This window comes from Poecilia formosa, unplaced genomic scaffold (genome assembly GCF_000485575.1).
Source record: "Poecilia formosa unplaced genomic scaffold, Poecilia_formosa-5.1.2 Scaffold11, whole genome shotgun sequence".
NCBI classification, from domain to species: Eukaryota; Metazoa; Chordata; class Actinopteri; order Cyprinodontiformes; family Poeciliidae; genus Poecilia; species Poecilia formosa.
Genome location: NW_006799950.1, coordinates 1,384,000 through 1,411,536, shown reverse-complemented (window position 1 = coordinate 1,411,536; position 27,537 = coordinate 1,384,000). Strand labels below are relative to the sequence as shown.

General features: G+C 39.5%; 4 protein-coding genes and 1 long non-coding RNA gene across 5 annotated transcripts; 4 read left to right on the top strand and 1 right to left on the bottom strand.

Moving 5' to 3' along the window:
* The first annotated feature begins 368 nt into the window (after positions 1-368).
* On the top strand, positions 369-3,006 carry LOC103133465 (ADP-ribosylation factor-binding protein GGA1-like). The gene is made up of 3 exons (XM_016666522.1): positions 369-571; positions 1,281-1,391; positions 1,508-3,006. The coding sequence occupies exons 1-3, from the start codon at positions 512-514 to the stop codon at positions 1,616-1,618; spliced, it is 282 nt and encodes a 93-aa protein (XP_016522008.1). The 5' UTR covers positions 369-511; the 3' UTR covers positions 1,619-3,006.
* A 1,353-nt stretch (positions 3,007-4,359) lies between these two features.
* ddx17 (DEAD-box helicase 17) lies at positions 4,360-13,143 on the bottom strand. Its single transcript, XM_007543595.2, has 13 exons — positions 12,806-13,143; positions 11,652-11,814; positions 11,407-11,503; positions 11,009-11,142; positions 10,641-10,706; positions 10,413-10,554; positions 10,176-10,336; positions 9,866-10,038; positions 9,657-9,767; positions 9,510-9,571; positions 8,849-8,908; positions 6,542-6,775; positions 4,360-5,470 (listed from the first exon to the last, which is right to left on the bottom strand). The coding sequence occupies exons 1-13, from the start codon at positions 12,862-12,864 to the stop codon at positions 4,971-4,973; spliced, it is 1,962 nt and encodes a 653-aa protein (XP_007543657.1). The 5' UTR covers positions 12,865-13,143; the 3' UTR covers positions 4,360-4,970.
* LOC107834729 (uncharacterized) lies at positions 5,477-6,298 on the top strand. The gene is made up of 2 exons (XR_001660542.1): positions 5,477-5,780; positions 5,840-6,298. It is a non-coding gene; the product is annotated as an uncharacterized LOC107834729 (long non-coding RNA).
* Positions 13,144-13,407: 264 nt separating the features above from the next.
* On the top strand, positions 13,408-18,089 carry ntan1 (N-terminal asparagine amidase). Its single transcript, XM_007543584.2, has 10 exons — positions 13,408-13,626; positions 14,406-14,508; positions 15,101-15,166; positions 15,251-15,359; positions 15,440-15,513; positions 15,601-15,654; positions 15,734-15,787; positions 15,870-15,967; positions 16,515-16,628; positions 16,737-18,089. The coding sequence occupies exons 1-10, from the start codon at positions 13,546-13,548 to the stop codon at positions 16,905-16,907; spliced, it is 924 nt and encodes a 307-aa protein (XP_007543646.1). The 5' UTR covers positions 13,408-13,545; the 3' UTR covers positions 16,908-18,089.
* Positions 18,090-19,537: 1,448 nt separating this feature from the next.
* Positions 19,538-25,451, top strand: LOC103131829 (mpv17-like protein). Its single transcript, XM_007543572.2, has 5 exons — positions 19,538-19,620; positions 19,847-20,169; positions 21,961-22,031; positions 22,803-22,832; positions 24,293-25,451. Exons 2-5 carry the CDS (start codon positions 19,866-19,868, stop codon positions 24,518-24,520), a joined length of 633 nt encoding a protein of 210 aa, XP_007543634.1. The 5' UTR covers positions 19,538-19,620; positions 19,847-19,865; the 3' UTR covers positions 24,521-25,451.
* The last annotated feature ends 2,086 nt before the right edge of the window (positions 25,452-27,537 follow it).

The following is a 27,537-nucleotide window of genomic DNA, read 5'->3' as shown; positions in this document are numbered from 1 at the left end:
AGGCATAAAGCAAGAGATTAGAGTTCTTTTAAATACTGTGACTTGTATTTTCCTCTCTACTGACATGTTTTTATTTAACTTCCTAAAGTATTTTAAGCTCTGTGTGAGAACACTGCACAGATTTCAGGACCAATACATGGAAGTCATTTGTGAAGAGTACTAGTGTAGACACAGAGACCAGTCGGGTAGAAAAATACAAATATGAACAGGTTCTTACCAGTAAAGTTTTCTTTCCAACTCAAATATCCAAGGTGGCAGCGTAAATGCTTCCGAATCCGTCAAAATGTTTCATAAGATGTTCGTCCAGTAACCACTTTTGATGTTTGTAATCAGGTCAAAGCCATTTATTGCGCTCTTTTGTACTTCCTTCACATCGTTTACAGTTTGTTTTTCTGCTGCAGGCAGCGTGTTACCGGTGACTGTATTCGACAAACACAGCCTAAGGGTTTTGTTCACGTTTGCGTGCGACTGTCCTCCGTCGAGGCCCGACGTGTTGGTGGTGATCATCTCCATGCTGTCCTCGGCGCCCATTCCCGTCACCAACATCCGTTTCCAGGCAGCCGTTCCCAGAGTATGTCCGTGATTTTTATTTTTATTTATTTTTTTTTTTTGCATCAGTTAATCAGCCTGAAATTGGACAGTTTTGCTCCGATCAGAGGCTCAAATACTGAAAAAGTGTACATATTTATACAGTATTGTTTCCTAATTTATTAAATGCACCACAACTAATCAGTACCACCATTTTCAGTTTAAATTTGCAGCAATCGGCTGCATTCACTTTTTGGAGTTTAGTAAAAACCAGATAAAAGTTAAGTTTTATTTATTAATTTTTTTTTTTCAATTACATTTGAACCTTTCCATACACAAGTAAAAAAAAAATACACACAGTGCAGAAAAAACAAAGGTGAAAAAAAAAATACATAAATCTATAAAACGATATTTAAATTTCTGTCAGAGGTGCAGAAACTGGCATAATATTGTAATTCTTCAGTTTCTGTTGGATTCAAAGAACTTATAACTTATAAGATCTTTAGAGGGAAAAAAAATCTGAATTTGTCAAAAACATAAAGAACCCCGGAAATCGGTATCGACCTGGGAAATCTTGATCGGTTCATTCTTGCTAATAGTGTCACATAAATGTTTTGTTTTCATCTCTGCCTGCTCAGTTTAAGACCTTCTGAAAAACAAATGAAAGTTGATCTTAATTCTTGTATTTATAAACATTGGAAATTTATTCCAACCTATGGGCTTTGACTAATCAGTGGGTTTCTGTTTCCCAGGTAATGAAAGTAAAGCTGCAGCCTCCCTCCTGTACCGAACTGCCAGCCTTCAACCCCATCCTCCCTCCAGCCGCTGTCACACAGATCCTGCTGTTGGCCAACCCTCACAAGGTGCTTTCTCCACACTTCACTACCGAGAACATCTGATGTGTGTTTATCTGTGTCCAGCAGGGTGGCATTCACCCTGAAAACGGACCGTGACCTGTCGTTTGCGGCTCTTCTTTCAGGAAAAAGTGCGTCTGCGCTACAAACTAACTTTCAACCTGGGGGACAAATCTCACGACGAGTCCGGCGACGTGGACGAGTTCCCACCTCCAGACACCTGGGGCAACCTTTAGAGAGAGAAAGGGAGAGGACCGGGCCTCCTGTCGTCGGACCTGCACCATCCTTTATATTTGGGTCGACGTTTTCCTTTCGGAGGGGGGAAATAAAGACCAGATTACAATGAAGCGGTTTCAGACTCTGCTGTACAAAAAACAAAAAAAAAAACTGATGGACTGTGAGAGCAGTTGCTGAAGCCAGTTGACCTTGTGCCTTCTCATCCTTATTTGTTCCCGTCAGTGTTTCTAAATGGAGTTGCCGCATCCTCCGTCTCAGATAATTAGCCCAGTGTGTTGATTTGCTGAATTTCTGAATGTGAATTGGTTTAAGCTTACAAACCGTTAAGCAAATCCCGCATCATATGAATCATGCTGTTGTTTCAGACATACCCACAAGTTAGCGTGATTCGTTCCTGTACGACATCCTGCGCAGTCAGTTGCTCATTAAACAGTTTGCAGGTCAAACCACTGAATGGGTTTCCTCCAAACTAATCAGACACAATCAAATTAAAACTGTGATTTGTGTAGACAAAATGAAACTAAACGCATTTTAAAAACCCACTGCAGTGGTTTAATTTTCAGTCTAATCTTTAAACTCTATTCAGAGCAGGAGGAACCGATGTAAAACGGCGTTACCAAAGCGTGCAGGGTGAACACGACGACGATGATGTCTTTCTGCAGGAAACGAAGAGTTTTTCCCCGCAGCTAACTATTGTTACTGAGCCTGATCCAGCCAAAATTAATCCTTTAGTGTTAATTTTGCCTCACTTTTTTCTTCTTGTTGTAATTGAAAGGCACATAGTCTCCATTCCTTTACAAACTTCTTTATTTCTGCACTTTTTCTGTTCTTAGGACTCAGTTTTGTTTTTACAGTTTAACTCAGGATTATTTTCCCTTTTCCTTATTTAAACTCGTATGCACTTACTTTGTTCATATTTTGCACATGAAATCATTCTTGTTTTTTCATCTCTTGTCACTTTGCTTTTCTACTACTGATTAACCCAAAGACTCTCAACTCTATGTTCACGTCATACTGATTTTGATTCTGCCACATGTGCCTCAGATTGGGTTGTCTGGTTGTTTTTGTTTTTTTGTTTTGTACACGTATAACTTAAGTGGGTTTTTTTTTTTAGTCATGTTTGTCTTTACCCAAAATGACTTTGTAAAGCATAAGATGCATTATGTGTTAAATGATCTTTCTAGATGTTGTGTGCAGCAAGAGAGGAAATATATAAACTCATCTGTATTTTTTCTGGAGTATTCAGAAAGGATAGAGTGATGAGATTGGAGAAAGGTGGCTGTTCTTGGGAAAAATTATAAGGATAAAAATGTGGAAGTATTTGTTAGCACCATTGGTAAAGTTGTGTGAAAAGCCTTCAAATAAATTTTGTATGGAAAAAAAAAAAGAAATGCAAACTTTAATTTAAGCTTTGCCACAATTGTTCCTATAAAAAAAATCCCTTCAGCATAAATGTAATCCAAAAAGAAAATGAAATGTAACAAATGTCATACAAGTATCTTCAAAGCGCTGTGGATGGTGAGGAAGAATCTCCTGTAGCAGACAATCTAGCAACAAATCTGAAGAAGCCTCTGACTGAAGTCTGTTTCTGTAGGATAGTCTCATGACTGTCATGACGTGTCAACAGCTCAAATTCCAAGTATCAAAGTCAATATTCTTCAGTAACATGTCCTGGATCGATGACACTGTTGTTGGCAAGCACTGCTGATCCACCTCATTTGCTTTTGCTACTCCTGTGCATGGTCAGAAATTTGGGCTCAGAGACATTTGAATAGGGGATATGATCCTTTCCCCTTATGATTGGTGGGTAAGATGGTTTGAACTTTACCCTCCACTGTTTGTTCTATTGTCCTGCTCTGCACCCATGAAACCTCATTTTTTAACTCCTGGAATTTGGGCTCGCAGTTCAGGTATTGGAGCTTTTTTTTTATTTTTGCAATCAAAGCAATTTATAATCTGTACTTTTTCAAATTGATCAAGATTTCTAGAAATTTCTAATTATCAAATTGCAACTGCCATCTTGCAGTTGCTGAGTCACCATAGCAACCATGAGACAATCAGTTTCACAGGGATGCTGGTAAAAAACTAATTTCACTCTTCAACTATAATGATCCAAAACACAAGGCTGTCAAGAGAAAATAAGGCATCTTTATCAGGGTTATAACTCATGTAGAATACAATGAGTTGTAAGGGACAGTTTGACTTTATCAAGTATAAATTAAGAATAAATCACAACTGAAAATAGAATAAAACATGGACTTTAACAAATATCACATCTATTCTATCAGTTATCAGCCAAAACGTTTCAGTGCAGTTACTGCTGTTGAATGTTTTTCAGTGTTGCGCGAGTTTATGGTGTCTGATTGCCTCTATAGGGTTAGGAGAGGAAACGGATGTGCTCTACGTGTCGAGACTTTTACAGTGGATGTTATACAGTACATTTTGTGATCCCATTGCAACTTTAGAGTTCTAGGTTTGGAAGGGGGCCAACAAAAAATAAATAAATTCTAGACTTTTCAGAACAGAAACCCTGCTTAAATTGAGTTTTGGTTACCGAACAGGACTGTTTTTAAGAATAAAACTAGAACAACTAACTTTCTAAAGACAAATCACCTACTTCTGGAAATCAAAATATTAATATACATATAATCAATTCCAAGAATATTCCACTATTATGTGTGAAGCAGATCCAGTAATTTACCTGATATGTCAGAATAAGTTGCAAATTAAGACAAAAATGCATTGATTTAATTTGTTTATTTAGGAAAACACTGTAAAAAGAGCATAGTTGACAGAAAACAGGCAACAATATGTTTTTAGTTAAAGCTCAAAACACTACTTCACTTCTAACTTGCTACACAAAGGGAACATGTGGAGGCATGCATGATTAAATGTGCCTAAATCTAACACAATAGATAATAAAAAGGCAAAATAAAAGTTACCTAAAAGTGGTCATTACCGAAACTAGTGAAGATCAGAATCATGTACGGTGAAGCTGTAATTGAAGTTATAAGCAAAAGCCACCTATTTCAAACTGAATAAGTCAAGTTGAACAAGTACAAAGATCAAGGAGGCGTGTGTGGAATGTGACTGGATCTCTAACTCCTAAAGTTTTGGCTGGTGAAGAAAAAAATATTTTTTTAAAAACAAAAGAGAAAGAAATCTCGATTTCTCCTCAATACTCGGTTGGGGAAATTAAATTATTTGGGGTTCTTGAAACACATTTGCTTTAAAATTCGTGTGAAAGCACAAGCCCTTACCTCCTTGGATACAACACTGTTTGGGAGACCACAACAGTAAAACTGAGCTACAAACGTTTGAACAAATTTACCCAGTACATGTTAATTATAACTATTTACGGGGTGGTTGTGGGCCTGGCGGTGGAGGGGGGGCAGCGGGGAAAGGAGGGAAAGGTGGCTGCCCCATGAAGCCCATAAGTGGGGGCTGTGGCGGCGGGGGAAACTGCTGTGCCATCAACGGCTGCGGGGCGCCTGTCGGCGGAGGGGGTGGAGGAGGGCCCTGGCCGAACTGGCCCTGCTGCGGCTGGTTGGGTTGCTCCTGACCGCCGCCGGTCGGGCCTCCGCCGCGGGTGTTGTAGCCTCCGCCGTTGTTGTTGTTGTAGCTCTGGTACTGATCCGAACCGGCGTTGTAGTTGTTCCTGTGATCTCGGTTTCTGTCTCTGTAGGAGGACGACGAAGAGCGATCGTCGTCGCGGCTGTTGCGACTGTCGCGGTTGAAGCCCCCGCGGCTGTCTTTGCCGCCTCCGCCGGAGCGCATGCGCCGATCACACTCGTCTTGATACATTAGGTTAGGGTTGTTGGAGTTGCCGCCACGGTAACGCATCCTGCCACCTGCATGTAAAACCCGACCCAAAAACAATGAAAAGTAACATTTAAAATGGGCTCTTGCTTTCCTGATTATTAGCCCGAAAACATAGCTATTCAAAGCATAGAGCATCGTCACTCCATCATCTGCACCGGAAGCACTATTCGGACCGTCAGCTCTTTTGCGCATTTTATGTATTTAGGCTCTAGTGGCCTTGTGTTGACAGGAAAATGGAATATGAGTGAGAGGAAGACATGCGGCAAAGGTCAATGGGCCACAACTTGAACCTGTGGTCCCCGTAGTACCTACATGGGTCGCATGTAGGTACCCATGTAGGTATCTACATGGGTACCTACATGGTACCCATGTAGGTACCCATGTACAGCGGTGAGCAGCACCGCGGCGCTCGCTCATTTGCGCATGCGCTAAAACTACTACTTTCAAAGTAAAACTTTCTGAAAGGATCTATTTCCCTAGACAATGTTATTTTCCCATTAACAAATAATTGTCATAATTATTAAGTTATAATGCAGTAGAAATTTGTGTATTGGACTCACTGGACTGTAACGTATTTGTCAATGTCTTCTGGTAGAAGACCATTATTTTTGGAATTGTTTATTCGATTAACAAAAGGTGTTATTGGATTGTAAAAGACTATATCCCATAGTTTTATGTAAAATCCAAAAGTATTACTCCATCTTTCCTCATGCTTGATTGTTGTATGCAGGTACATATGCTTGATTTTGTTTTTCACATCAAATAGTCTAGCAAAATACAATTAAACCCTTTTTGTCTGTGTTTTATTATTGTCTTTAAAATATTACTATTTTTACGATTACAGTTAGATGCAAAAAGAAGTTTAAAAAAAAAAAAACCCGACATCCTCCTGGAAGTATTTCTTTTAGCACTTGCGTAAACGAGTTAACAGTACGGATCGTGCTTCTGGAATAGATTGTGCAGTGAGATGCATAACAGAAGTACAAAGTTGTTACTGCATTTTTCCTAAATAATTTAAAGAGAAATCAAATCAATTAAAAAGACTGATGTATATGCACACCATTGGTTGGCACTGCAAATAAAAATATAGCTCCTCCTACCGCCTCCACCTCCGCGGCTGGAGTCCACGAGCTGGAGCAGTTTTGGGTTTATAGCCTGCCGGGCTTCCTCCAGGACCCGGACCAGGTCTCTGGCCTGTCGCAGGTTTCCCGGGGTGAAGAAGGTGTAGGCGGTGCCTTTATTGGTACTGCGGGCCGTGCGCCCAATACGATGGACATAATCCTCAGAGGAGCTGGGATAGTCATAGTTGATGACGAACTTTACGTCTTCCACATCTTTGGGATAGACAGCAAAGGAAGTTCAAGAAGGGTAAAGGGCTTTTAGAGAACAGGAAGTGATGTATTTAATGAAATTCTAAAAAATAAAAATAAAAAATAAAAAAGCTGGGAGCTTTATGCCTATGAACAACTGAAGTCATCTATGAATGCAACAACGTGTCTTGGTGTGAAGCAGAAAGATTGAAACAAATTGGGAGTTCACTTACCGTGCAACAATCCACACATCCAAAGATTCATTTCAGAGACACAGCTTTACTATTCAACATGCCTTCAATGTTGCACGCTCACTTGATTTAAAGTGAGAACCGGCATGTAAAGGAAACCATTTTAGGCCTCTGTGCTTTTCAGAGGACTCGTGATTACCGGCCTGAACGTGGAAGGTAAGGAAGTCTGTTTCTCATTACAGAAGACGTGGGGCTCTGACAGCACTGCTGATCAATAAGTCTCCCATCTCCCCCTCCGTCACGAGAGGGAAGCCATGTAATCAGTTATTACACAGTAACAATAGTGTGCTGTGATTATTGAACCATGAACTCTTTTCTTTTGTAATATAAGCACAAAGGCAGAACCTGGCTGTAGGGTGAGCTCGTGAAGGAGTTAAGACAAAGGGGTGTTGCGGTACTTACCCCCTGCAAGTTGTTTTTACAAAGGTTCCCCCTGATCAGTCCTGGTTCAAAGGGAAGGGCTGAGGGAGAGGGAGACTGGATTCCTCCCTCACCTTCTGCTCACTCCAGCAACGTCAGACGGGAGCAGAACCGTTAAACCCCAAAGGACACACCCACGCACACCCAATGGCTGGTTCTGTTGCTCTCTCGTCGCATTGCGGGACCCTCCTCACACCCTGGCCAGGACTGGATCCAGACGAGCCCGTCTAATTCTCTCTCGCCTGTCTGTCTGCTTTTTGGACCGACGGGCAGACATACAGGACCCTCAGGATGCTCCCAAGGAAGGCTCGTTGGATTTGCAAACTGACATTAATGGGGGATGGGGGGGTGTTGGAGTCTCCCTCTTTGTTCTTTTTTTTTTTTATAGTTCAGGAGAGTAATAGGGGCGTTAATCCCACTAAAGCTCACAAAGCTTGCCTTTTATAATGTGACTGAGAGGGGACAGAGACAGCAGCACAGACTGTTACAGCTGCCGTGTGCTGCCAAACCCTGAGAGGAGAAGAGGGGAGAAGAAAACAAGGATAAAGTCATCGGAATTTGGTAAAAGTTTACAAAACTTTACTTATCCCCCCTTCTCAGAATATTCTACAGAAATGTCAGACATTAAACTGTTCCTTTTATTTTTTTTTTGTTTCCCCTCCATTTTCTTTTTTCAAAGCTACCTCCTAAACATAAGGCTCTCTCCTGAAGTGAAAGATTTTGAGCAGAAAAATGTGAAACATGAGCAGCAATCCAAGGAGTTCATACTGACACCACACTAGGAGACATAAGAAAAGGTGCGCAGGACGTTGTGGGCCCACACACCCCTCCTTTCAGGCAGCGTGCCAAAGAGCCCCGCATGAAGGAAGCTTTTAAACTGCGGTAACAAGAAACAGACTATGAACCTGCTGGAGCTGAGAGGCTCGAAGCCTGCAGCTCTGCAAGCTTCGGCCGACAACGTCACCAGGTCGTAACGTCTTTTTTTTTTTTTTTTTTTTAGACTCATTCTGGGGGTTTTTTCTTCTGTGGTTTTCACATATCTGGCTGACAGCTGGACTTTCACTTGTACAATTTTTTGGAAAAAAACAAAAAACAAAAAAACAACTCAATTTACTGACATTATACCTAAAATTAATTTGAAGAAGTATACATGATTTCTGCTTACTTTGTGAAAACAATACCTGTAAATAAGCTTGTGGGATATAAATAATAATTCTCAAACCTGCTTGCTGTACAACAGTCTTTTTTTTTTTTTACTAACTTGTTATACTTACCACCTGCTTAATTTAATTCAGAGCATTAACTGGTTGATTAAGGTTGACTTGAACACATGTACATTCATTATTAGCTGAAGAACAAATTAAACGAGACAAATGATGCTGAGAACAGAAATCACAGGAGGTAAACAATGTGATCCCAGACATACCCAGACCCCGAGAGGCGACGTCTGTCGCGATCAGGATGGGGGCCTTGCCGCTCCTGAATTCTGTGGAGTCGAAAGGAAAACATGTAAGCTGGGGAAAAAAAAAAAGACGTTGCCAAATAGTTGATAAATAAACGCAGGAGAAGATTCAATTAAAGGGAGGAGAGGAAACATCTTAAAGGAAGGAAAGTTTGATTATGCTAGGTGTGAGGGAATGTGGCATTTTTTCTTTAGGTAAGACATTAATTAGTAGTGTAAAACAGGTGCATTATGTGAATTGATGAATAATGGAAAATGGATTGTGGAGGGATTGATTGATAACACGGAGACAGATGGACTGACTGAGAACACTTCTAGGGAACGGGATAAAGAAAAAAAATGCCACACATATTTGTCCATATTCTATTTTCACATTTAATCTATGCTAACAAAAATAATTCACATTCTACGCTTTTAATGACTTCAACCCCAGAGAATGTTTTTATATGTAGACTGTCATTTCATTTATTTATTTAAACAATGCAGATTAATCAACGTCAGCAGTAGGCATCATTGTAAATCTGTCGGCGTTGGCACAAGAGATCATTTTTCTCCATAGTCCTAAGGTATGCATGATATGACAGTGCCGACACCCTGACCTCCACTGTTTGTGATGTATTCTTACCAGTGAGAACCCAGTCTCTTTCTGGCTGGCTCTTGTCTCCATGGATACACATGGCTGGCCATCTAGGTAACAAGACCACATCGATTCAGCAAGTCGAACTCACACGCTGAAAGCTGCCCGCCACGTTTTTAAAGAGTCACTCCTCACCCGTCGCGCCTCATCCTCCGGGTGAGGTCGTCGCATCGCTTTTTGGTCTCCACAAAGATGATGGTTTTGTTCTCCTTCTCGGCCATTATCTCCTCCATCAGCTGGATAAGCCTGCACGCAGAGAGACAATATTAGCAAATCAACTCAGATCTCAGAGAAGATCAGACCATACGAAAGCAAATGACGTAAATCGCACGCTTAAGTCTTACTTGTTGTCCTTTTCGGTCTCCATGCAGACGTCGACGATCTGCAGAATGTTATGGTTGGCACTGAGCTCCAGAGCGCCGATGTTAATCTGGATGTATTCCCTTAAGAAGTCCTCTGCAAGCTGCCGAACCTCCTTTGGCCACGTTGCACTCCACATCAGGGTCTGTCTGTCAGGCTGAAAGAGTCGAGAGAGCGACGGGTTTACACGAATTGGGGGAAAAAAAAAAAAAAAGAAAAAAAAAAAGAAGCACCAAAACACCCTCACTTATCAATGGTCATTTTGAAAACAGCAAAATTACAGAACCGCCTTACTCTGATTTGTTCAACAATCTTGCGAATCTGCGGCTCGAAGCCCATGTCCAACATGCGGTCGGCCTCGTCCAGCACTAAATAAGTGCAGCGGCGCAGGTTGGTCTTCCCCGCCTCCAGGAAGTCGATGAGGCGGCCTGGCGTGGCGATGCAGATCTCAACGCCTGCGGTCAGATACGAACAGAAGGTCAGAAACAATCGAAATCCAAAACAGTCGACATCAGCCCACCGCACACCCACCTCTCTCAAGGTCTCGAATCTGTGGGCCTTTGGGTGCGCCACCATACACGCAGGTGCTCTTGATGCGGGAGGACTTGCCGTAGTCGTAGGCAACCTGCTGGACCTGCTGAGCCAGCTCTCTTGTGGGTGCAAGGACCAGACACTGAGAACAGAGGAAGACGAAGGAGGAAGGGATAAATGACAAGGATTCTGTGCACCGAACTGTTTAAATGTCTTTCTTGCACTCACTATGGGGCCATCCCCTCTCTCCAGGTAGGGCTGGTGGTTGATATGTACGATAGCAGGAAGGAGGTACTGCAAGGGGGGGGGAAGAGGCAATAAACTGTTAGAACTTGCTTTCACAATTTTTGCCAAAAATTTAGATTCAAAACATTAAATATTAACTTAAATTACTTGAATTTTGCTTATAAACTCTAGATTACTTATGATACTTATTATACACCATGAATTACGTTTTTTTTTTTTTTTTTACTTCAATCTGTCTCTTTTGTTCATATTTCAGAATCCCTCACATATTTCCACCTATTAGAGATCAAATTAAATGTTAAAAATGATTTGAATACATTATTGACAAGATCATGGAGAGAAAGCCTTACAGCCAGCGTCTTCCCAGAGCCAGTCTGTGCTATTCCCACCATGTCCTTGCCGCTCAAGGCCACAGGGAAACCCTGGGCTTGGATGGCTGTGGGCTCCTTGAAGTTCTGCTGCACCAGGACGTCCATCACATACTCTGCGAGGCAAAGGCGGGAGACAGTTTAACTCAGCCATTTAAATGTTACTGAAAGCGATCTGTCTGGGTTTTTATTTTTAAAAAAATGTTGTTGTACGTGATATTTAAATAAAAGAAGATATTTACGAATGTGAAAGAATGAGTAAATGTGCTGAACTGAGGCAAATAAGATTTTATGGAATTAGAAAATTTTATTTATTTATTTATTTTTTTTTTTACAGCAAAAAACTTTATGAAAGATGGGGTAAAAAGGAGCTAACTCACGAGGAAACTGAGCATGGTGAAAAGCAATTACGGGTTTTGGACAGCCAGAGCCTCTGATGGTGATCTCCTTCTTTCTGCGAAACTCCTCCACATCATACTAGATATGAAAGCAAAAGAGAAAAATAAGCATTCCAAAAAAAATAAAATAAAATTACACATAGCCAAACAGCTTATTATTTATTATCATTTTTAATGATGGCGTGAGCAAGTACAAAGAAAAGAAGAAGAAAGAAAAAAAAACCTACCTGACCAATGCGTTGGACTTCAACGTGTTCAGTGTAGAAGTTCTTTTCAAATTTTGGCAACTCATCTAAGTTCCACCTCTTTTTACGGAGACGCTCACCAGGGTTTCCAAACTTCATGGGCGGGGGTCCGCTGCGGCCGCCCATGCCCCCTCCGAACCGTGGTCTGAGAGATGTGAAGCAAAAGAAATTAGGATGCAAACCAATTATTACACAAATTAAGTCTATCTAACCATACCCATTACTGAACATTTCTAAAGTGCGTTAGAGTAAATACTGCCGTTAATCAGTAACTCAACAGTGAGGCTTTTTTTTTTTTTTTTTTTCCTAAACACCCAAGAATCTTGTTTGTGAAGCTTGTGAAGTTATTGGTATATTTACATGTGCTGTAGTGGTGTGGAGTTATCAAATAAATTTGTAATTCAGTACATTTATGTCTATGTTTTAAAAAAAGAAAAATGTTTTAAGTCACTTCAGCTGCTTTACTGTATCGGATCGGTATCAGCCGATGCTAAACCTCAAATATCTGAATCCGTACTGGAAGTGAAAAAAGTGGAATGGTGCCTTCCTAGTAAAAAACAGGCAATAATTATCTCTTATTATATCTGTTATTGATATACCTTTTAAAATGAAACTATTTTTAGTTAGACAAAGTAGCAAGTCAGCTGAGTTATTAATGTCAGTTCCACACTGCAGTATCTAAATAGAACTCCTTCAAAAATTTTAATTACCTAAATTAAATACCATTATTTGACTGCAGCCCAAAATCTAGGGTAGTTATTTGCACAAGATCAATCGTCCAATAAAAACTTTTACAATAGCTGGAAGACGTTTTTGAGTGAGAAGGAAAACACCACCCACACCACAGTTGGGCCAACTTTGAAGCAATTGTATAGGGTTCCACAAACACACTGCTAACTTTTTCAGTCCTTTGTGGTAATATTATTTTCAATTTACACTTTACCTAACTTTATTCGTCGACTGATCGGATGCTTTTTTGACGATGTAAATATTAACTGGAATGGATCTTTAAGCGTTAGCTTAGCTTTTGTTTGTATGTTCCTTTCATCCATGCAAAGCCAAACTATAATTGAAGCTCAAACATTAATTAACACTAAGGTTGTTTTTGTTGTTGTTGCTAAATCTAAAACACGTACCTGTCTCGTCCACGATCTCTGTCTCTGTCCCTGTCTCCGTACGAGGAGCCTCCTCTCATTTTGATAAAACTGTTAGCCCCTTCGGTAGATTTGTCGCTAGCTAGAACGATGGTCAGCCGCAATAAGCTCGACGACAGAAGCGTAAAAATGAGCGAGCTCACAACAGCAAAAAATTACTTTATTTGTAACAGTTGAAATAAAAAGATAAAACGGGAATTATTGAGCAACTCTAAACACGTCGCCAATCGCCTTGTTTGTTTCCTACCAGCGAAAGACATCGACTTCGGCCTAACGGCTAGTAAAACTACGTAGCGCTTTTTCAAAACAAACATCAGGACGTACGCAATTTGCCTAAGTAATAATGGAGAATCTCACTCCGTGAAAATGTTGACACTTTAAGACTCTCGGTATGTATGCCTCTGCTGCGGCTAAAAAAAAGCAAATGTGCACTGTGCAGCATAAAAAAATCATTGTTCCTACGTCTGAAGATATTTTTCATAAAACATAATTTGGTTTTACATATTTGAACAAGAAAAGAGACACGTAGCAAAACCATAAGGGGTCAGTAGGTGGCGACTATGCCAGACTTCGTTTTAAAAGAAACACTATTTAAAAAACGAAAAAGACTGCGGTCATTTCAGGAAGTTCTGTTTAATAGTGGACCAATACTGATAACGAAGTTACTGGTGTTCTTGTAGCATAATACCGAACTGGTTTGGAAACGGATCAAGTTGAAGGACATGCCTTTGTTTTTTCAGAACAGAGAATTAGATTGCTTCAGATCAACAGCGGAATTATTCGACAAATATCCACATTTACAGGTTTGTTTCCTGCAAATGTCTGATTGTATGTGATAATGTTACTTATGGCATTTATTTCCCACATTCCAACTGTTCTTTCACCTTAAGACAGTTGTTATCACGGCATCTGTTTCACGTCTAAACATAAAATAGAACATTAATTGCACCCGGCCATTTTTTATATGGACCTACTGTGTCTGTTATAAAGTGATTATAATGATTACTTCTCTGAAACACAAGAAAGTGCTGCAGATTTCAATCAGTATGGGAAGGTAGGAAAGGTAAGTATAATTCTGTAGGTTAAAAAATGGAAGAAGGAAAAAAACATTAAAGGGATATAAATGTGTAATAATGACATAAACGTACATTTACACATTTTGTGTGTGTTGCCTTACATGTTACATTTGTCTGTTTATTTTGCAGATTCAAACAATTGCTGAAATAAAAAGATACTGACTGCATATATACTTTTAAAAATGGTTAAGAGGGATTCGAGAACTCCGGAAACTGCAGTCTAAATAAATAACATAAAAATAAGTTGTACCTAAATTTTTAGAGTTGTAAAATTGTTAATGCAAAGTAATTATAACATTTTGAGAAATGACCATGATGAAATATGAATAAGACCTTATGAGTAGGACACACGTAGCATTTCAAGAAAGACTTTTTTTCTCTTACAAAATGTATTTCTGAGTCATAGAAATAAATCAATGCTTGCTGTCACTAGACTGACTTTTGGTTTGTATTTATTTTAGAGATAAATCCAGGGAAAAAAACAACAGGTTGATTTTGTTTTGCAGGAAAACGCAAAAGCATTTCGCTCCAAGCCACGTGTTGATGTAGATCCGAAGCACCTCCTTTATGTTCAGCAGAGAGAGTTTGCAGCGACAACTCCAGCAGACAGTGAGTACACCTGCTGTTCACGATGACAAATCACATCAAATCACAGTCACACATTTAAGAACCTGAATACTCTACTGAATTCTGAATTGACATCCATGTATTATTGAGAAAAGAAACTCTGTCACACAGACGAATTACATTTATGCTGAGATTAGATTACAAGCAGCTGGATTCTATTTACTATTTTAGTTCTGGTTACACAGGGTTTTATTTAGGGGCTCATGAGTATAAGGGGCTGAATAAAAAAATGCATGGCCTACTTATCAGATCTGAAAAGAGTCCTCACTTTTTAATAAAAAAATTTGATAACTATTCATTATGTGCCAGCCACTCCATCATTATGAGTTACTTTGTGCTGGTCTAACATACAACATCCAAATAAAATACATTAAAGTTTGTGGTTTTAAAGTGTAAAAAAAAAAGTTTAAGGGTTATGGGCAGTTGTTCATAATTTCTCCATCATTTGATGGATTTTACATCTATCTCTTTTTTCTCTCTCTCTCCTTGCGGTGTAAGATCAGTGCTTTTGTTGGTGTGACTTTACAATTTGAACTCTGGTCAGTTTCATCCGTTCCGGTCAAATCTTTCACAGACTGCGTTTCGATCCTTGGATCAGATGATGCTACCACCTGCCACTTGGTCGTGCTGCGACACACCGGTACTGTTTACTTCTACCAGATTCCTACTGTGCGTTACAACTGCCTCCAACTAAAGGATTCTAACTTGTTTCATTACTTGGCAGGTAGCGGAGCCGTCTGTCTGTCTCACCTCGATGGCTCCAGCACCAGGACTGAGGTCCAGCTCATTATGAAAGCCGTCACATCACTGAGTGACGGCTGTAATGAGGGCAGGCACGTCATACTTGCACAAGTACAAGTTCAAAGTCCATAATTTCCCATTAACATTTGCTTCACTTTCTGCTACCGTCTAGATTTGAGCTGCATCTGGTTGGAGGGTTTGATGACGATGACAAAAGATCTCATAAACTCAGCCTTAACATCCTGGGTAGGTTCATAAAGTTCTCCATGGTGTGTGGCTCGTGGACATAATCTCAAACTCGCCAACTTGACATGTGCTGCTTTTACTATATAGCAGCGTTCCAGAAACAGAAGGATCACATTCACCTGGAGACATGTTGCATCACAGGTTTTTATACGTTTTACGTCATTTGTAAATACTGTAGTTGTACATTCTGATTTCTCAATCACAATTCTTTCTGTTGTAGAGATGAACAACGTAGTTGACAAGGGAATTCATAAACCGATAGTATATGGAATAGGTGAGTGGCAGATGTATGGCAAAGAAACAAGTAATATGCATATATGTCATATGTTATTGGCAATAACTTTGAGTCTGTGTAGGTGTAAATGTTAAAACAGGGGAAGTGTTCCCTGCCTCATTCCCTCATAAAGGACCTGCAGAGATGCTGCGGTCGGCACGGACCTTCACTGGAGGAGAGGTAAAAACACCAAGTCCTGTCTGGTCCAGTCAAAGCCTCAGCTCTAAAGTCAAGTTGAGAATATATATGTATGGCAACACTTGAAAATTTGAACATTCAAAGGCAATTTCAATCCAGTTTGACTGAGCTTGAGCTGTTGTGCAAAGAAGAATGAGCAAAAAGTCAATGTGTCTAAATGTCTATGGCATGTAGAGATATACCCCAAAAGACTTGTATTTCTATTTATATCACCATTCAAATATGTGTTTACAGTGTATGGGCTCAGGTGGGCAGAATGTTCTACAACTTTCAGTTGTTAGTTTGTAAAACAGGCAAAAACAAAAAACAAAAAAAAAAATCAAAACCAAAGATCTCGGGGCATAAATAGTTTAAAATGCCTAACACTTTTATTATTATTTCTTTCAGTTTGTTGTTTAATACTATCTCTAGCTGTAAATGTTATTGTCCTTACGATGTAAATTTGCATGCATAGTCTCATTTATGAGGGACTGAAGCTAGACTACGCGTTGTTGTTTTTTTTTTTTAATAAAATATCTCTTCTTTACAGATGACTGACATTTATGACTCAAGACATGGACTTGTTAGAGTTGGACCTTGCCAGTGGAGCCCTGATTTGGAAATTGCCTTCTGGTTGTCACAAAGTGATGCCACTATTTTAAAGGTAACGTAATACCTGGGAAGTATTGAACCTCTGAAGGTGACCAGAACAACACCGAGTGATAGCGAGTGATATAAATGTTGTTGTTTTTTTTTTTGTCTGTGTTTGTAGTACCTGTCCACGTCTCCGTTTGCCGAACCGCCGCACTTTGTCCAGCACATTAAGTCCACCATCCAGTTCCTTTTGTCACATCCAAACTCTAACAGCCTGTTCCCGGGAGGTCAGCCGCACCTCTACCACCGAATGGAGAGCGGCAGCTGGGAGAGGCTTGTCCAGTCATAACAAGTCACAGCCGAACCTTCAAATGTTATTTGACTGTTTTTCTATTTTTCCAATGGAAACACTGTGACCCCTTTTCAATCAGAGTATTTTATCAAGGGTCCAATCCCTGACCAGCGCTTTGCAAATGTATTCAAACCACATGGATCATTTCTGTTCGGCTTAAACCGATTTAAATTTACTCATACGAGGAATTAGGGCTAGGCGATATGAGTTCAAAATTAAATCTCAGATTTTTTTCATTCCAGATCTGATATTGCTTTTTTTTTTCTTGCTTTTGTCATTCTTTTTGTGAGTTGTACGAGGGTGCATTAGGACCTGGAGACACAATTTTTTTATTAAGAATAAAGTCACAATTTTACTAGAAGGACGCCTTAAATTTGCAATAAAAAGTTTTCATGAGATATAAACTTCTACAGAGTTACCACGCAGTTCTTTCTGCAGAATAGACAGTCGTTTGCACAATTGTTTTAAAGTCCAGTTGATGCTGATGTGTTAAAAGATGAGGTATCTTCTTATCTCTAAAACTTATAGTTTTAGTATTACCTCGTACACATAAACAGAAGCTGTTAAACCTTCTGTTTTACAGCTTGGGGGTGATGGCCGGCCTTGGGGGTGCTGACATCACTCTTGACTGGAGAAACCCAAGGAGTAAATTGTTGAAGATTTAATTTTGCCCAAAAATGAAATCTTCAAAAACCCAAATTTAAGTTGATCGATAAAATCTATTCATCGCCCAGCCCTGGAATGTATCGATGACTATGTGACTTGTGAATATATTTGCTTGCTCTGTATTTTATTTGGGTATTAGAGCCTGTATACATATGTTTGCCACACTTTTGAGGTTTTTATCGGTTAAGGAGAATGGGATATTTTCATTTTCCTTCCACATTTCAACATTATAGTTATGCACTACTTTATGTTGGTCTGTCTGTCTAAATTAATGGAAGCTTCTTTTGCGAGGTGCAGCACATTACCTCTCCAGGCTCATATGGTAACAAGTTGTATCCATAGGTCCACTGGATTGCTGTGCATAATTTCATAACTGTACCAGTTTGCGGTTTAACTTTGCCTTAGTGTTGGCCAGTTTCACACTGCAGTCCAAAAGAAGGCGACACTTTACACTCATTTTCTTTCAAAGTAAAGAAGCTTGTTGGTGGGGGGACAGGTTCACCACAGCTCTAATGAATGCCCTACACTGAGTAATAAATGGCACCTTTCACACTGGTTCCTAAAAACAAGCGCCCTTACTGATTTTCTTCTGTATCTGCTGATGATGAATACTCAGCTGATCTTTCTTGGTGCCACCTTCTCATGGTTCATGTTTAGTCGGTGGGTTTATATTGTTTCACAGGTTTATATATTGATGTTTTGTTTTTGTTTTTGTTTTTAAATGTGAGTACATGTTTTTCCATACTATCTTCCCGACGTGTCCATTGTTTGAGGTTAACTTGTTGAAATGGTAGTTTTGGTTTATATTAGCCCAGTATGAGTTTGACTCTTTCTGCTGCCATTTCTGAAGAGAACCAAAGTATTACCACAAACAGTACCACACAGTAAAGTTATTAAACACTTTTACAGAAAGCCAGCAGGGGAGTTATTTAAAGTTTTTTAATGGAAAATTCTATTTAAAACCAGCCATTTTCTGTACACCCTTGTCCCTAGTGGGGTCAGGAGGCTTGCTGGTGTCTATCTCCAGCGAACATTCTGGGTGAGAAGTGGGGGTCACCCTGGACAGGTTGCCAGTCTGTTGCAGGGCAACACAGAGACAGACAGGACAAACAACCATGCACACACACACCTAGGGGCAATTTAGAGAAACCAGTTAACCTGACAGTCATGTTTTTGGACTGTGGGAGGAAGCTGGAGTACCCAGAGAAAACCCACACATGCACAGGGAGAACATGCAAACTCCATGCAGAAAGACTGGGGCCAGGAATTGAACCCAGAACCTTCTTGCTGTAAGGCAACTGTGCTACCAACAGTGCCACTTTGCAGCCTCCATTTAAAACCTTTCTGTATTTAACAGACTCAAAACAAATATCTGTACCGTTCTAAAGTGCACAAATTGTTCTTTTAGGAGAGGAAGTGGTCAGTTTGTTGAATGTTTTTCTTTATCTGTGGAAATGTACCTTCAAAAATAGAGTTGTCTTTTATGTTTATTCTTCGCTCTTGACCATGTCACACTTTCTATGAATGTGTTTCTTTTCAAAATTGCATGTGTTCATGTCCATCAAAATCTTCTTCAAGTAATGGTAGGAATTATGACATATTAGAATAAAAATCTATGAGTTTAAACCTGAGTACATGGCCTTCTGATAAGTTGTTTTCTTCGGAAGCTGCTTCAAGCACAGTGTAACTAAGTCGCTCCGATCCAGAGTTTCCTCTGTTAAAAAAAACAAAAACATTTTATTTCTTGGTGTATTTTACTTCTATTTATAATAATAAACACCATAGAAGTGTATTTTTCCATCTTATTGTTTTCTTTTTTGCAACTTCAATTTATCATCTGTATATTTACCGAAGTATTTACTGGATTATGGCACTTAAAGCCCAACCGAGCATAGCCGACTTACTGTACTCTTAGTACTACTCCACCCATTCATTTTTCTGCGTAGGTATTTTTTACGTAAGAAAAATACGCAGAAGGAGTCAACCGCAGCCGGTGGAGGACTGTCGCTCCCGTTCTCTGTGCTGGAAGGAGTTTGACAAGCAAGTACGCTACACTGTGTGGATTTTTACAGATTTATAACCTTCACTGTCAGAGACAAACACTATTTTTTTTTTTTTTTTATTTATAAATGTAATTTGTTGATACCTAAAAGGAAGCGTGCAGCTGCGTGTGTATTTTAACGATCCTCCTGAGAAAAAGGGAACATCATGATTTAGCTAACTCCCAGCCCGGGACAACGTCTTTTGCTCTCCTTCATGTTGGGCAACAGGGTGGGTGCAGACTGAATTATGCTCCAGGCGTTTCTGAGGCACGTCCGCCGCTTTCCGTGGGTCACGAATGTCACACTGTACGGCTGCCTGTTCGCCGGGGGAGACTTGGTCCACCAGTGGTTCTCCGCTAGGGACCAAATGGACTGGAGACAGACGCGCAACGTCGCTGTGGTGGCTTTCAGTTTCCACGGGAACTTCAATTTCTTCTGGATGCGTTTTCTGGAGCGCAGGTTTCCGGGAAACTCCGCCGGGATGGTGATGAAGAAGCTGTTCTTGGACCAGACGACTGCAGCGCCCCTGGCCACCAGCGTCTTCTACACGGGTCAGTGAACGCATCACCACACTGAAAACACTCTGTGCTGTTAACGCATAAACATATATGTCGATTTGTAACTTACACGAAGGACATCGTGATCCCCTCACGTGTCCCACTGGTTCATAGTCCTGTGTAGTTTGACCTACAGAGGCCAGGTCATATGGAGAGCCATTCCATAAGGTCAAACTATCTCAGCGCTGACTAAGATTAATTAGAAATTAATCTGTGGCACATTCATAACTCCCGAAGATTGGAGAACCATAATTATCCCTTTTATTATACGTTTTATACATCTGGGGATCTCTTTGTTTTGTTTTGCTTCTTTCCATTTCTGGCATTAGTTTATTCTTTCTTTATGCCCACTGTTGCTGGTGCTTACAAAGATATTTAGAAATAAAGTAAAAAATGAAATAATCTTGCAGCTGGGTTCATATGTTAGTGGGAGGACATGGAGGGGGTTTTGCTTAAACTGTTGCATTTATTTGAGAACATCTGTGTCCTTTACTAGTTAATGGTTCAACAAATACTTTCAATAATTGTTTGGGAAACTGAAAAAGTCAACAATTACAAAGACAGACTTTAATATTCAATAACACAGACACTGCTAAAACGGCAGTGCAGAGGGGGGAATTAAGGGAGTTAAGTATCATTAGTTATTGTTTTACGAGTTATTTGAATGTATTTTTTTGTACATATTAAACTGTTACTATTTGAAGTTGTATCGCTACAATTATCAAAACCTGTCAATACAGCAAAATATATTGCAGTAATAATTTTTTTAACCTTATCACTAACCCAAACAGCTCCCACCTAGCACATAACAATGACACCACGAAACAGAAACAGCTTTAAAATCAGGCTAAATACAGACTGAAAGGAGATTAGAGCTATTCTAGGAAGCTGATGAACCAGTTCTCTGCCGGTGACTCTACCTTCAGAGTAGTGATTGGTGTGAAAATCATCACCAACTACAAGCCGCCACCCTCACCTTGCTAACAACCAACAATTGGCTGAGGTCTTAAAACGGTTATTGGGTTATTTTTGACGAATCTGCTCTTTCACCCTGCCACTCTTGCCCTCAGCTGCTTTCCCTCTTGCAACAAGCTTGCATTGAAGATCAGTCTTGAAACAGAGAACTGGGAAAGTATCTGACCTTGACGCCATTATGTCAACTTGTTTTGTCTTCACCAAGATCTTCAAAAAAATCATATTGTTTCCTTATGAAACCCATTCTCACTGAACTAAATGACTAAGATTTGTTTTTGTACCATCTGTAATCATAAAATCCTTTGAGAGACTAGAGATGGCATGCCAGCGAATAATATCCAATTCGCTTACCAGGGAACATCATGGGATGATTCTGTTAAGTTGGGGCTGCATCACCTTCTGGCAACATCCTGAAGCTGAAATTTTACACCTCCATGTTCTTGTTTGTGTCCATATGTATTATTTTGGACAACTAATTCCACTTATTAAAAGTTATCTAAGTTATTAGTGATTCCAGCCAGGACGAAAAAAATCAGCATTTTTTTCAGGAAACCAATGTATTTGCTGTTGTTAATAATAAAAAAAAAAGTTTATGAGAATATTGCTTCTTCTATTTAAATAACAAAAGTTTGTTTCTGAAGTGTTTTTTTTATATATATACATTTTTTGTAATAAAAAAATTAATAAAAACTTGTTGACTTATTGTTATTGTGACTTATTGTTTTTTGTTTTTTTTTTAGCAGTGCTTAAAATGGTCTCTTCCATGGTCACTGTAAATCATTTTTGTGCGGTATCTTCTGCTCAAACCAGGTGTCAGTTTTTTGGAGGGCAAAGAAGACATCTTGGAAGACTGGAGGGAAAAATTCCTGAACACTTATAAGGTGGGTCGACTCTCGAAAGCATGGAAATAAAAGTAAGAACATAAACTTGCTCTGTTTCCTGCAGATTATTTCCACCAAAGATAAGGAGTGAAATTTTATATTATTATCCTGTGGGGGAAAAAAAGCTGATTTCTGCTACTGTTTGTGTCCGTTAGGAGGTCACCTCTTTCTTTCTTCTTTTCTAAATGTATATTTGCAGGGGGATAAGTGTTAAAACAAATACTGAACACTATGACATTTATAGATTTAGCTAACTTGCACTGCATGTCCACAGGTGGGCCTTCAGTGAAGTAAAACTATTTTAAAAAACAATACAGCAACTCATGGTAAAGCCTGCATTCTTTATAATTTTGGGCTCCTGAGGTTTCACAGTATGATTGAACAGAACATGCATCTGTGAAACGTTTGGAGCTGAGGTGAAAGACCGGTTCAGCCACAAGGTTGGCTGTTCATTCCACAGCCACTCCACATGTCAAAGAGTTCCTGTTCAACACACGATTCACAGGATTGAGTAACCAAACATCACTGGGTTTTCTATAATTGTACATCTGCTGGTGATTTTTTTATTGGGTCTGTCAGAAAAGTATAGAATTTCAAAGTGTAAACCAAAAGAACCAGAGAAACTGTTTGTTTTTGCTTGTTAGAACATTAAAACACTTGCAATCAATTTTTTGATTGTAAGAATCTCCGCAGGTGAATTAAAGTAGTTTTGTTTCTTTGTTTGCTAAGTAAGCTGGTGTCTGATTTCTGTTTCTCGTTTTTTTTTTTCAGACCGGGCTGATGTTTTGGCCGTTCATGCAGGTAATTATTAACATCTTGTTGCACAACTGCTTGTATTGGTGGGAGGAGGGAAAATAAAAAATCTGAACTCCAAAACCCATCAAGAAAAATAATCTATTTACCCTTTAATTTGTAATTTACATGCATTGTTGTTGATCCAAGAATGCGAGGTGGTGGCTAACATTGGTTTGCATATCTGGCTAAGTCTAAGTTACCTGCTCTATTTATACATGTAACCTTTCTACCTCTGCTGTTAGCAGTGGATCAAGCAAGTGTGCAAATATTTATATGAATACAGATGTATTTAGTGATTTTAAGACTGCACTCTATTAGGAAAACATGATGTTTCAAAACTATTTCTGCAATAACAATATGAGTCGTAATTAGACTCAATTTTCCTCACTATTCTCCTTTTTTTCATCTCCATAGTTTCCCGTCATTCTTCCTTTGCTTTGTGAAATCTGTCAGTTGTGCGAAAATTAAAAGTTCATCCAAGTGACCAGTCATATAACTAGCAAGCAAAGAGGTAATGCGCTGCCTTTTAGATATGACAGCTTAATAAATAGAGATTTCAGTGATGCACACAGTGACGCTGAGAAGACGTTTGCGATTTAATCTGTAATTCAGCTATCAACTGTTGAAAAATAAAAACATTTATTTTATTGACTCCAGCATTAAAACCATTCATTCTCATTCTCTGGTTTTTCATTCTCACAGATGACATCAGTGTTAGCCTTAAAAGTTCGCTTATTGTCCAGAAATGGTGTCCAAATATTGATAAAAATCCATAATAGAAACCAGCTGACGACAACAGGAACACACAGCATGTCGCCGCAGCTCCTGAGAAATATTCATATTCTCATCATAGCCAGAAGGTTTTCATGAATCCTAAATCACTTATTTCATATTTTGGTTCTTCATGTCAGGTTCTTATGCTATCCCTTTAGTGTTGCGCAGTAAAGTAGTAGAGATAGTACAACAGGTCAGGAGACAGGTCCTCTGGATCAATGTGGCCTGAGTGATTGGACCCGAAAGTGTGCTGGACACTTTCACACATGTATTTAACGCTTCCTGGTTCTTAGCGGATTACCCAAGAAGCAGATTAACACCAGGCGGACAAAGAGCCTCAGAATAAACTTGTTCCCATGTATTTTGTAACAGTTACGGTAAAACAGTATTTCTAAAAAAAAAAAAAAAAAACAAGTGCGAGGACTTTAGAAATATAAAATATGTAGAGCTATTAAAAATGTTAGATTCACACTCATTACTTAGAATTTACAAGCTATCTACTGGATGTTGACGCTAAAATAAAGTCGGAATAAATGATCAAAATGAAAATGTGTATGTGTTTGCAGACTCAAGCCTTGTTTGCTGAAACCAGCAGCTCTGCTGTATGCTACTTACAGCTGGTCCTTTCTGTGACTTCTCGTCTACTGAGTTTTAATCACAGCAACTGCGCCTTTCGTGTCTGTTTCTCCAAGTTTCTGAACTTCGCCCTGGTGCCTCTGTACGTGCGGACCACCTTCACCGGATGCTGCGCCTTCGTCTGGGCCACCTTCCTCTGCTTCTCGCGTCAGACTGGGGACGGCACAGCCGGAGCTGCCCTGGCCTGGATGTTCCCCCCAAAAGACGAGGCAGCCAAACCTGCCGACGACGAAACGGACCCGAAGCAAAAGGTGGAGGAAATGGCAGCGTCCAGGCCTGCATAATAGGTGGCCTGGAGGGAGGTTGTTTTGTCGGGAGGGGATAATGGAGGACACAAACTGGATTCGTCAGGTCCAGGAGGACAGCATGTCAGTCCTGCTTTTACTGTCTCATTTGTTTCCAGAAACACTGCCAGACCCGTCTACCGAGGTCTCCCTGATGCTGCAAACCTCCACCAGCTTGTTGAATGTGTTCATAAAGCACAGTCACAGAAATACAGCAGGTCAAAAAGATATGATCTAATCTTACTGTGCATAACGCTGACCTGTCAGCATGTTTTAGTATTTTATTCAATCAGGTTAGCACCGGTTGTTGTGTTGTTTTTCCGCCCAGTGCTTAGCTTAAGTAGCCTGAATAATACTGAAAATATTCATGAGCATGTCTTCTGTTTTTAATGGCAAAAACCGATGTACAAGGCATCATTTCCACAGTGCAGAGTGGGATCTAATTGATTTGATCGAAACTTTTAACATCTTAAAACAAAGGAGATTACAGCCAGTGTTTATCAGCTTTGCTTCTGTGATCTGTTTGGGTTTCAGTTCGCACTGCGGTACCTCAACAGGGTCAGTTAGGAAATCTGTGTTTATGTTTATAATTCAAAAAAGAAATGTCGGGAAATTTCAAAATGAACGTCAGTCGCATCAATTTAATTTCCCTTCCAGTAATTTATAGTTCCTGTATTTCGGAGCAGCAGCACATTCCAAGAAAAGATTGGGCTCTGGTGGTTTTTACCACATTCTGCTAACATGTCTGGCCATGAGGCTTGCAGCTGAGGCATAATTTCAGTGGGTGTTCGTTAACGTCTCTGGGAAACACAGTTTAATATGCACAGTGGTAGGGGCTTGCTTTTTTTTATTTCATATTTCTCTGAGATTTGTTGTGGTTTCATTTCTCTGACCATACTCCACATTTCTGCTCTGGTTCATCTCAAGAAAAGCAGATGGTAAATCTGAACAGGTTTGACAAGCAGCTGTCAGCATTTGCTCCTTGTTGGCTTTTCCGTACAATTTGTATTTATTTTGCCGTTTTTCTTGACTAACGTTTTCCGAAGCATCCGCACAAACTTCCTCATGGTTTTTATCCAGTGAAGTCTTCAAGTGGCAGAATTGTGTGTTTTCCAGGCACATGCTGTCATTTTACAGTCAAGTAACTATGTTACCTTCAGTTTTTATAAAAATGCTTTATATATCAAACATGGCTGAAAAGAAATTTGACTTCGCAATTTAATGCCTTGAAATTGCATCTCTGCCTCTTTAAGAAACTCCTACCTTTTCCGACACTCCACCCTCAGCATATTCTTACAACAACTCTTCTCCATTATGCTGTTTACAACCATTCTCAGCAGCATTTCACCGAGAAATCACTTGCATGATGAGCTCAGCAGCCACGCAGTTCCACCAAGTGTTTGCTAATTGCTGCTGCCGCTAGTCTGAAGGAGCCGAATGGGCTCTCCTCTGAGTTGTCCAATGCAGACATTGAGTTAATTTGCTCCTGTTCTGTTGATTCATCTGCATGTGAAGCTTATACGGGAACCTTCTGCACACAAAAGGTTTAAATTATGTATTTTAAAAAGGAATGATTGTTGAGATTAACCAGTAAATCAGATTTATTATGTCAAAGCTTGCCATGTCTTGAATCGTGTCAAGAGGGTGAATGTCAACGACGAGCAGAGAAAGGCTGCCTACTTTATTTTTATTTGTCATGCTTTATGCTTCAGCAGGTGCTGTTTAAACAAGGGAAGTCTGTTTTTTATTGCTTCCTACTCTTACCAGCTCATGAAAAGATTGAAACACTACAACTAATAACTTTCTACTGAGGCAATCTGAGATTATTTTTCATCTGATTTAAGTTTACTTGAATAGCTATATACTGCCCCCCTCTTCTTCTTCATCTTCCTCTTCACCTGAATGCATTATTCTTTTCTTCTGTTTTGTGCCATTTTATGTCTTCAATGCAGTTGTCAACCATCAAATGTTAGCATGTGTTCCTACCTTTGTTTTAAAGAGACAGGACTTTAGATCCTAATTTTATTTTCTGTTGTGACATTCTTGATTTCAGTTCCTATTTCTGTGTGGATGACAGAAAAATATTCACTTCTGTCTTTTATAGTGCAGAGAAGATGTGAGTATGCAGTCCTGTCCGCTTGTAACATTTCATGTAGCTCACACAACTGAGTTAAATGAATTTCACATCAGTATAAGAGCATAACTTGGAGATCGTTTGAGAATAAATTCAACACGACAGCTGTTTGTCCTATTTATGTTTAAGCTGCGTCCTTGGAATTAAGGATTTATTATTTATGTAATACGATGTGATTTTTTTTTTTAATCCCAGTATTTTCTTAAGTAAATATTTGTATGGAGATTTTGCTACACTGGATATGAAATGTAATTGAATATTCCCTTTGTTCCTGCTGGGTCATTTTAGCAGCTAATTTAATATTTTGGTTTGCACAGTCAAAGATTTCTGACTTTTTTGGGTGTGAGAACAGATTGGTGCTCTTGAATATTTAAAATTAATTGATGTTGTCTTGCATTTGTTGCACTAATTATGAAAGATAAAACTACGGAGTAAAAATAAACTTTATTTTGACTCTGTGTGTTTTCATTGGGTTTCTATAGAGATATATTGCACTTGCAAAGTTTATACTTAAATGGATTGTAGTCTGAATGAAATTATTTATAAATAATACATTAGCCCAGACTAAGTCATTCAGGAAATGATCGTCCTAACCATTTGAACACAAAGCAACAAGAAATTATTAATACATACTGCAGCAGCACAGGTTACTATGGAAAAAGTAGTATTCAAAACTGATTGGATCATATCATCATATTTTGAGGCCTATGGGGATAAAGTTGGACCATATATATGTATTTTTTTTCTCAAAAGACAAAAGGTCAGACCCTGCCTTCTGCAATGCATATTTCTAATAATCCGAATGTGTTTCTCTCTGTGTGTGTGTGTGTGTGTGTGTGTCTAAGCCTGCTGTTTTATTTTTATCATCATCACCATCAGCATC

Bases quoted from the DNA above. Each gene is read 5' to 3' on its own strand.
- LOC103133465 (XM_016666522.1), top strand. From the start codon at position 512: ATGCTGTCCTCGGCGCCCATTCCCGTCACCAACATCCGTTTCCAGGCA. The intron at 572-1,280 runs GTATGTCCGTGA...TCTGTTTCCCAG, and splicing joins TCCAGGCAGCCGTTCCCAGA to GTAATGAAAGTAAAGCTGCA. The intron at 1,392-1,507 runs GTGCTTTCTCCA...CTCTTCTTTCAG, and splicing joins TGTTGGCCAACCCTCACAAG to GAAAAAGTGCGTCTGCGCTA.
- ddx17 (XM_007543595.2), bottom strand. From the start codon at position 12,864: ATGAGAGGAGGCTCCTCGTACGGAGACAGGGACAGAGACAGAGATCGT. The intron at 9,572-9,656 runs GTGAGGAGTGAC...CTTGTTACCTAG, and splicing joins CGGAGGATGAGGCGCGACGG to ATGGCCAGCCATGTGTATCC. The intron at 6,776-8,848 runs GTATGTCTGGGA...TCTATCCCAAAG, and splicing joins CGTCGCCTCTCGGGGTCTGG to ATGTGGAAGACGTAAAGTTC.
- ntan1 (XM_007543584.2), top strand. From the start codon at position 13,546: ATGCCTTTGTTTTTTCAGAACAGAGAATTAGATTGCTTCAGATCAACA. The intron at 14,509-15,100 runs GTGAGTACACCT...AATCTTTCACAG, and splicing joins AGCGACAACTCCAGCAGACA to ACTGCGTTTCGATCCTTGGA. The intron at 15,788-15,869 runs GTGAGTGGCAGA...GAGTCTGTGTAG, and splicing joins ACCGATAGTATATGGAATAG to GTGTAAATGTTAAAACAGGG.
- LOC103131829 (XM_007543572.2), top strand. From the start codon at position 19,866: ATGCTCCAGGCGTTTCTGAGGCACGTCCGCCGCTTTCCGTGGGTCACG. The intron at 20,170-21,960 runs GTCAGTGAACGC...TGCTCAAACCAG, and splicing joins CACCAGCGTCTTCTACACGG to GTGTCAGTTTTTTGGAGGGC. The intron at 22,833-24,292 runs GTAATTATTAAC...TGTTTCTCCAAG, and splicing joins TGTTTTGGCCGTTCATGCAG to TTTCTGAACTTCGCCCTGGT.